Raw genomic sequence first — 10,306 nt, forward strand, 5'->3', positions numbered from 1 at the left:
AAGACATCCAAATGACAATCAGGTATATTCAAAAGTGCTCAACATAATTGATCACCAGAGAAATGCAAATCAAAACTACAATGAAATATTATCTCACCCCAGTTATAATGGCTTTTATCCAAACAACAAACAATACTTAATGCCGGTGAGGATATGAACAAAAGGGAACCCTTGTACACTGTTGGTGGGAATGTACATTAGCATAGCCACTATGGAGAACAGTTTCGAGATTCCTTAAAAAAATAAAATTAGAACTAATATATAATCCAGCAATCCCACTACTAGGTATATACTCAGGAGAAAGAAATCAATATATCAAATAGATATCTTTACTCCTGTGTCTATTGCAGCACTATTCACAATAGCTAAGATTTACAAGCAACCTGTGTCCATCAAGAGACAAACGGATAAAGAAAATGTTGTACGTACGCACAATAGAGTACTAATCAGCCAGAAGAAAAGAATTAGAATCTGTCATTTGCAACAACATGGATGGAAGTGGAGGATTTCGTGAGAAGTGAAATAAGTCAGGCACAGAAAGACAAACTTGGCGTGGTCTCACTTATTTGTGGGAGCTAAAAATGAAAACAGTTGAACTCATGGAGCTAGGAAGTAGAATGATGGTTACCAGAGGCTGTGAAGGGGTAGCGAGCTGGGGGGAAGTGGAATGGTTAATGGATACATCAATATAGTTAGAAAGAATTAATAAGAGCTAACGTTTGATAGTACAACAGGGTGACTACAGTCAACAATAATTTATTGTACATTTAAAAATAACTAAAAGGGGCCGGGCACAGTGGCTCACACCTGTAATCCCAGCACTTTAGGAGGCCGAGGCAGGCAGATCACCTGAGGTTAGGAGTTCCAGACCAGCCTGACCAACATGGAGAAACCCCATTTCTACTAAAAATACAAAATTAGCCGGGCGTAGTGGCACATGCCTGTAATCCCAGCTACTCGGGAGGCTGAGGCAGGAGAATCGCTTGAACCTAGGAGGCAGAGGTTGCGGTGAGCTGGGATTGAGCCATTGCACTCCAGCTTGGGCAACAAGAGCGAAACTCCATCTCAAATAATAAAACTAATAATAATAATAATAACTAAAAGAGTATATTTGGAATGTTTGTAACACAAAGATATGATAAATGGCTGAGCTCATGGATTAAACAAACAAACAAAATGTCAGAAGTATTTCCTCTGGAGTATAGAGTAAAATGGGGAGGAGTAAGATTAAGTGAACTTTTCTTCTTATTTATACAATTTATTACTGTATTATTGGAAGTTTTACAATGAGAAACATTTATTTTTTTTAAAAAAAGAAACAATATTTTTAAAGGAATGCCAAAAGATCCATTGGTAGATATGTGATGAAATTACTATAAAAATGTTCGTTCACTGTAAATGGGCACATTTCGTAGTGCATCGATATAGTATAGTTTGGGATTACTTTGGATCAAGCAGATAGCCAGGCTCACAGTGGTTCTTGTTTGAATAACAGGCTGGGAATCATAGTTAATTAATCTCTGTAAGCCATAGTTTCCTTATCTGTAAAATGAAATAATACTGTCCTAGTTATATCTCAACATCCACCACAGTGTTTAGCCCCTTTTTAAGAAAATGAATAATTCAGGTTTAATTTAGAGGTCTAAGATCGAGACTTTTGAAATGTACACCTGAAAATATAACCTCGTTTTTTTCCTTGTGAATTCTATGAGTGCAGTTTACATGAGCACAATTCAGATGGATGTGTTTTCAACCACACACCTGGCAAGTCACCACACAGTGCTGTGCAACTGATATCATTTGAGAAGAAGAGGATAACTGAGTTCCTGTTGGAAGAACAGCAATTTGAAAGTACTGCTTAAATGAACACAAGATGGTGTCAGGATTCCAAGTTTCTAGTTCTTTCTAGGGAGTTACCTAAGGTCTAAGTTTTATCCTGAACAGAATCTCTTGGGGAACTAAAATGCTACCAATGAAAAGCTCTTGATACTCCTACATCATGAATATTATTGAGCTCTAAAACTTGAACTGGTCGTGTCAGGAGAACCTTTAACTGCTCATGGCAGTTCTTGTGGACTGAGAGGAACTACTACTGGGGATCTTGGTGATAGTGGCCAAAAGGAAAGGGTATGATTATGATTGCTGGGAAGCAGATGGCTTTTGAATATGTTCATCCAAATCCTAAGCCAGAGACTGTGTTTAGTGCTTGTTCCTCCTGGGAAGGCTTATGGTAAACAAAAATACAGTTTATCATGTTTAATGTTTTGAAATTCTGGGAGAAGAATAGAAATATTCATTTGTTCCTAGGTGTCCACATGAGCATGGAGGTATTCTAAAGTGTAAGAAGTGACAGCATAGGCATGGTTAAAATCTCAGATTCTGACCTCATCCTGTCTCCTCCACTTACTACCTTCAGCATTAGCTCAATAAACCTCAATGCTTTGTCTATAAGATTATGGTGACAATTACATTTAGTTAAAAGATTATAAAGTTTCGGCCGGACACGGTGGCTCACGCCTGTAATCCCAGCACTTTGGGAGGCCATGGTGGATCACGAGGTCAGGAGATAGAGACCATCCTGGCTAACACGGTGAAACCCCTTCTCTACTAAAAATACAAAAAATTAGCCGGGCGTGGTTGCAGGTGCCTGTAGTCCCAGCTACTTGGGAGGCTGAGGCAGGAGAATGGCCTGAACCTGGGAGGCGGAGCTTGCAGTGAGCCGAGATCTCTCCACTGCATTCCAGTCTGGGCGACAGGGCGAGACTCCTTCTCAAAAAAAAAAAAAAAAAAAAAAAAAGGATTATAAGATTTCAACGGGATAATACATATAAAATGTTTAACTAGCACAGTGTCTTACACATAGTAAAGTCTCACCAAAGTAACCAAATATAGTAGTACACCCTTATCTATGGCTTTGCTTTTAGATACCTACAGTCAACTGCAGTCTGAAAATATTATAGTATTTTGAGAGAGAGAGAATGAGAGAGAAAGAGAGAGAGAGACATTCACATAGCAATACACTGTTTTATTTTATTGTTAGTTATTATTGTTAATCTCTTACTGTGACTGATTTATAAATTAAACTTTATAATAGGTACGTACGCATAGGACTAAACAGTCTATATAGGCTTTGGTACTATCCACAGTTTCAAGCATCCATTGGAGGTCTTGGAACATATCTCCCATGGATAAGGTGGGCTACTGTATTGGTTTAAGTTCCTCAGATTTCCTGGACTACCTGACATTAGGCTCTACAATTCTTTCATACATGCTACTTCAATAAGCAGCATGCTTAGCACATAGCATGTGTTTAATAAAAGTTAAATTTAAAATAAAAATCAAGATTTCCAGTTGAACTGAAGCTAGGGAAACCTACACATATTTTGTGTGTTAGTTTGTTTGGAAACATCGTCTCTACAGAGGGTATCCGATGACATGGGAGACGCCATGATAGAGTCAGTCTGGTGGAGAAGATATCTAGGCCTTCATCAGTCCCAAATCCACATTATCCATGTAGGGCTGCTTTTGTAAGATCAACGGAACCCATGTCATTGATGTAATGCTCATTACTGCCAGCATCCTTACTGTTTTTGAATATCTATGTAATAGTTGTTTTTCTTATATTATTTCACTGAATTCTTAAAATGCCTTAATGGAGATGCTCTTATTCCTATGTTAACAAGAAAGCTGAGTCTCAAAGTGGTTCTATAATTTGTTCAGTGCCACACACTAGTGAGTGAAAAAGCCATGACTAGAATGAGGGCCACAGAGAGCGGGACAAGCATTTTTGCCGGGGAAGATAAGCTAAATGTCTCCCTAGACAGGCAGCCCTACATCCTATTGGGTCTTATTGATATCCTGACTTGCTCTAGACTTGTCTGAAACCCTGGTTTATCTGGCTTCAAAGCTTACGACGCTTCCACCAGACCAGAGGACCATCATTTGAGTAGTGATGAAATATTCTCCAAAAAACAACAACAAATGCGACAAATTATCAGGGACCTTAGAGACTCTCAACATGAATCCCAGTTTCAGAAATTGTGTCTCAAAAAAGTAAAGTCTTAATAAATATTAGGTTGGTGCAAAAGTAGTTGTGGTTGCCATTAAAAGCAATGGCAAAACAGCAATTACTTTTCCACCAACCTATAAAAAAAGACTAATTGTGATTCATCACTACAATAGAAGGTAAAATATATACTCATGTTACCATGGGAATAAACATCATCAGTTTAAAAATTCTCACAAAACTTGTGACTTCTCTGCAGGACAGCATGGTTGTGCATCCTAAGTGGAAAGTAATTATTTTTGTCAGAAAATGATCTTCACATACATACCAATCATTCCTTGGGACAGGGTGGGGTTCATCGGGTTTTGGAAATGTTACTGTTTTCAAGTTATATATAAATACTCTAAATTGTGTCTGAGTGTCCAGCAAAATGACAGTATTATCTCTGATGTGCTATCAGTGAGCTACTGAGAAAGAAAATGTGTTTCAACAAGATTTATTTATTAGATTAAGTGAATATATTAACATTCCATGGGCAAAATTACAGAAGACATGGTTAGGAATAAAATTTCCTCATCTCCTTGATGTCTTCGTCCCTCATATTAAGTCCTTAATTTGCAGAGTTAGCAACATTCTTAATTCCTTGTACAAGAAATTTTCTTGTGGAAAATAGTTTTACCTGTTAGTCTCCACACGTATGTCTGATCTTTGTGATACGGTATCAGGCATCCCCTGACCTGTTGGTTTGTCATCTTTTCCATTTTATCTTTTCATCTATTTTGCAAACTCATCAAGATGACTTCCACTTTCCAGCTTCTCCATTATGTACCTAAGGGTTGTCCTTAAATTTTTGTCCAACCTAAAAAATAACAATCACTAAATGATAGAACTCTATAATAACTAAACGATAGAATGATAGAAATGATTTCCAGCATTCCTGTCGGAGTGATAGAAATCTCCTAGCCTACTTTGAAGCAAATCAAAAGCAACTTGGAAGTTAATTTAATGAAATTATTTTCTCTTTTTGAGGCCCACTGTTGCAACTTTCCTTATCTCCAAGCTAGTAGAAAATGCTGTTGCTTTGTGGTCGTTTTTTTCAAAGGACTTAGGGAGGGATCATTTTCTCTAACCAGCTCATCAAATTCACAGAGGTCTACAGAAGTGAAGTGACGTGCCCAAGAGCTCATGGCAAGTATATAGTGTCTTAGTCTAAATACATGCAGAATGAGTATTCCTAGACCTTGTACTTATCTCATTGTCCTATGCTCAGGCAAACGTTTGCAAACAGCAGGGAAAACAACTGCAGATTGAGACTTGAGGGAGAAGGGTGGGAGATGGTCCTTAGCAGATCCCTGGGCCTGGGGATCACCTGCTCCCTGGGATCAAAATAGTGAAACAAGCTATTCATAAGTACATCAAGGACGAGTGGGCCATTGTTTTCAGAACCAGCTGTGGAGAATCTGCTCGACAGTGGCCTTGGAACAGCTGCGGCTGCTGCACCAAGAAGGGAGGGCAGGAGGGCGGAGCGGTACTGGTGGAAGGGTGAGCTAGGAGGAAAGGCTGCAAGGACCCTGCCACGCCACCTCCCGGCAAAACAGGAAGTATTTTTGCAGTAAGTGCATTGGACTGAGCCACCTTTTGAACCTACCCGAAGTGTTAACAGCGCACAGCAGGCCTTAGATGGGTGCAATAACTGCAAACTCTCAACGGGCTGGTGCCTAAGAGGCTACGGGCTGGCAGCTAAATAGAGCCCGGCGCGGTGAGTCGGCGTTGTCCGAAAGTACACAAGAGTGGAGCCAGCCGACTGTGCTGTCTTTGCAAACCGTGACCGAGCAAAGTCCGAGGTAAACAAGCCTCGCAGCAGCTGCCTCCGGATGAGCGCCCCCTGCTCATTCCTCCACCCAGCATTTCCCACGCGCCCAGCGCTCCGCTCTGCAGCCGCTGCCGTCCTCTCTCCCAGCCCCATTCTCAGATCGCCCCATCTTTTGGCCCAGCCCAGGTCCCAGCCCCCGCGGCTGGCGCACCACACTCACCATCTCTTGCCTGAGGAGGTGAAGCTTGGTTTCTAGCCTCTCCAGGGCGCTAGAGTGGCTACCTCGTGGGGAGCCAGAGGTTGGGGAGGACGCAGAGGAGGACGACAAGGAGGGAGGGAAGCTGCAGTAGCTGCTGCTGCTACTGCAGCCGCCGCCGCCGCCGCCACCACCACCGCTCCCCCCGCAGGGGTCCCTGTCCCTTTCCCTGGGAACCGGCTCCTCCCCACGGAGAGAGCGCACTAGACTCTCGGGTACTTTGCGCCCCAGCTTCAGCTCGATGTCTCTGAGGTCTGGCAGCGGGCTGTCTTCCATGACTTTTCCGGAACGGCGATAATAGTAATAAAACGCAGCAGATGAGAGGCAGCCACGGCTTCGAAGGCTGCTGCGAAATCAGCAGACCTCTCCGGCGGCCAGGGTCTCTATCCTCCGCCGCTCCGGTGTACCGTCCTTTCCATAACCGCCTACGCGGTATCAGCCCTGAAATCCGCACAGGACGCGGGGGGTCGCAGCTGCAGTTCCCAGTCCGCTGCGACTCCTCCGACACTAAGATGATCAAGATCTCCTCATTCTCTCTCTTTTTGGCCACCTCACTGCAAAGTTGAGTTCACTGATATTGCAGACAGAGGGGGAATAAAGAGGGGGAAGTAGTGAAAGAAAAGAGAGGGAAATTAAATCTGTTTTAGCTTGACCAAGGGAAAATTTTCACATTATAAAACCGTCCGTTCACATCCCTGCGCCGCTCACTGACTGCCCATCTGGGACTACGCGACACAAAATAATGATGCAGCCAGAAACGATGTCCTGGGTCGTTTCATTTTTCAGCCATATGCCTCCAAGCTTTCGGGATATCCTGGATTGTCAGAAATAATCTCTGGTCAGTGAAAGAGGAGTTCGGTCGTGTGCATGGACCCATAAAAAAGAGCTAGTTAGCTTAGCAGGAGTTTAACGGCTTCCTTGATGCAGCAAAAATGTCCTTCTTCCCATTTAGGCTGTTTGATCCAAGTCATTGTGTTCCTCTGAGCCTCGGAAACTTTAAACTCCGCTGGCAGGTGGACCAAACCAGGACCAACCCTTCTACCGTATATCACAGACAAGAAGAGCAACCGGAATTTTCCCAACCCTGTCGCTAGTAGCAGAGTTTCAAAGCCCTGCTTTAGTTAGGAATACCAGTTGATTTTTCAGTTTTCCTGACTAGCTACAACCTTTAAAACAGGTTTTAAAATGAGAGATAGAGGAATGACTTTATATTTCGTGTCTTCGTTTCCCATCTCTCTACCTTCCTCAAAGGAAAAACAAACAGAAAACCTCTCTTTAGAAGACTTTCCTAATAATTTTATTCTAATAAAAAGAGTGAAACAATTTCATCAAAAGTTCAATGGAAATGTACAATCAAAATTAATTATCCTACCAACTGTTACAGTATGCAAACAAAAGTGAAAAATTAAATAGCCAGAATAACTTACATGACTGCTGAGATAGCAGTGAAATTTTAAGAACAAGCAATTGCTGAGATACTTACTTTTATTTTAATTACGGAAGAAAAAATATTGGGAATAACTATTTAAAATGTTGTCTTCTTTGATAATTTATCTATAAATTAATTTATAGATTTTTTTCAACTATACAAATTGTACAATTAATTGTATAGTTGAACAATTGTACAATTCATTAATTTGTACAATTGTACAATTCATTAATCTGAAATACTTCTACCAAGTAAGTTATTATGAGCTACATGGATTACAGATCTGAATCAGCATTGAGTTTGTGTCAAAAATGTTTAAGTAGAGGATACTAATTTCAATCCAGTAAACTACAATTTTTGATTTCCATTGAAATATTTCAAAGTATGTGCCCCTCTATTTCTGTGACATATAAGTATTTGTGTTCCTGGTCACTCCGAGGCTCCATTTCCAGAGACATCATTCAGGTTTTACACTTGTAGGAACATAGGTATATACATCTCAGAGTTTGTTTTTATCATATCTGACTCTAGGAAACCTTATACATAGAGGAAATATACGCATTCTAAATGAAATATTTCATGTCAGGGAAAACATGCTGAACTTTCTATCAACATGCCAGAAATTTGCATGCTATTTCTCCCTTTTAAAAAGAAATGAAGAAAATAGTTATAAGTTAGATGACCCATTTCAAAGTTAGAACTACCACTTACAGAATCAAGGGAAAACAAGACCAAATCTCAGCTAACTGATAAAACTACATGCTTGGTCCTAAATTTGGAAAAACACAAGCTCGTTGCATAAGAATTGCACTGTGGCATGTAATTATGAAAGGCTTGTGTTTCAGTCAAGAACAGTTTATTATTACAAAACCCTTACAAAGTTCAGCATAAGGCTGGCTAAGTGCAGTTTATAGATGAAATATCTAGCTAGAAATTGGTCAGTAAAAAACAAATGTCAAATTATCGTGTGTCAATATAGAAAAATGGGACACCTCTTCTGCTATGAATCACAGACTGCAAAATCAGTATTTGAGGCTGAGGATAATTTAATATATATGTATATGTATGTATATATGTATATAGTTTTTTAAAGAAGTCTGCAGGAGAAAGTCCTCTGAGAGTAAAAGTGTGATGTATATATGCAAAGTAACTTTGTTCCAGTGAAATATAAAAAAATGTAAACTTTTGAAGGAAAGCTTAGTATATGAAGCTTTAAATTTTTTTTCGGTTAAATGCCTATTGACATTTTAGTTTAAAATGAAGACATTTTGAATGATGCTTTAGCTAGTTTTCAGAATATATTAAAATCATTGAATGTTTATGGATCTATAATAGATTGTTGTTAATGCTACCATAACTGCTTTATGTGGTTTAATCTGAGGACATTTCTTACTCAAACTATTTGAAAACTTTTTTTTTTTTACTTTGGTTCTTGAGCATGTTTTTTGTTTGTTTGTTTTCAAGATTCTCAAGAAACTGAGTCAGCCTGGGCAATATAGCGAGACCCCACCTCTTCAAAAAATTTAAAAATTAGCCAAGCATGGTGGCATGCACTTGTAGTCTTAGCTAAGGGGTTAGGGGTGAGGGAGTGAGGCCAGAAGATTGCTTGAGTCCAGGGGTTCGGGGTTGCAGTAAGCTATTATCAAGCCACTGCCCTTTAGTCTTTGAGACAGAGTGAGAAACTGCCTCAAAAAACAAAAACAAAAATAAAAACAATAAACATACAAAAATGCCCACAAACAACAAGGACAAAAATGTGTGAGATGTTTTACCAATTGCTCTTAGCCTGAGAAGTTAATTACATCTTGAGTTGGGGAATCAGTTGAGAAGACTTTTCAGTAATGAGTCCAGGATGGGGGCTGGGGGTAGCAGTGAATTCAGCAACAACTGGGAGAGGGAACATAGGGAGAACTAAGAAAGATAGAGGGAAAAATTCTTGAGTCATATCACTCTTAGTAGCACTCCCTCACTGCTCCTACTTTTCTGGTCCATCTCCAACTACCTCTGTTTCTTTCATTAGTAGCATTTGCCATGCCAACAACCACCTAAACTCACAGTGTTTCTCCAAGTCTAATAATACATTGCAGAGTAAAATTGTAAAAATGGTTATTGTATTGTTTTTATTTGTGATGTAATTTTTTATACTTCATTATATGCTTCCTTTTAAGACCACCATATGTATGAGCTGGATTTGCCTTTTTTTTCTATTCAAAATGCATAAAGAATCTAAGAATGAATGTTAAACTATGCAGGACTTTAAGAGACTGAGTTTCTTCCCTAGTTATGTTGCATACACGGAAAAGGAAAGGGAGCCTCTTATTTATCATTAAAAAGAAAGAAAAACTAGTGGCTAATTAAATAGGAACGTTGTTGGACTCAGATGACAGGTTTTGAAAGAATGCCTCAGTCACAACAGACTGATGTGATGCACGCTTCACCCATTCCACACTTAGAACATTTCCTGATTTGAGACACGATACTCACAGCAAGAGTAGACTCAACAACGCTTCATGTAGTGTGGGTAACACCACTCCTTAATCTGTTGCTGGCATTGTGGTTAAAAGAAGAAACACCTTCCACCTTCTTTCTGGCACTGATTGCAAGTTTGCAGCATTCCCAACTCTTGCTGTCACAGAGCTCAAGGCCTAGAACAGGGTCTCTTACCTGAGACTCCACTCCCCACAGTGCAGAATAATATCAAGCAGCCAACAGCCTCAAATTATGCCTAAGAATTTTAGGAAGTCACTATTTAATAAGTATCAGGTTCTTTCATTGTTTGTTTTTAAATGTGTAGAGCTGCTG

General features: G+C 39.9%; 1 protein-coding gene across 1 annotated transcript in view; it reads right to left on the reverse strand.

The window, feature by feature from the left end:
- LURAP1L (leucine rich adaptor protein 1 like) overlaps nucleotides 1-7,100 on the reverse strand; it is a 48,502-nt gene extending 41,402 nt beyond the window's left edge. Inside the window, exon 1 of the mRNA XM_003804934.6 lies at nucleotides 6,040-7,100. Within this exon, the coding sequence (XP_003804982.2) occupies nucleotides 6,040-6,351 (312 nt within the window). The 5' untranslated portion in view covers nucleotides 6,352-7,100. The remainder of the gene's footprint in view (nucleotides 1-6,039) is intronic.
- Between the last annotated feature and the right edge of the window lie 3,206 nt (nucleotides 7,101-10,306).

The sequence above is a fragment of the Pan paniscus genome, chromosome 11 (genome assembly GCF_029289425.2).
Source record: "Pan paniscus chromosome 11, NHGRI_mPanPan1-v2.0_pri, whole genome shotgun sequence".
Taxonomy (NCBI): domain Eukaryota; kingdom Metazoa; phylum Chordata; class Mammalia; order Primates; family Hominidae; genus Pan; species Pan paniscus.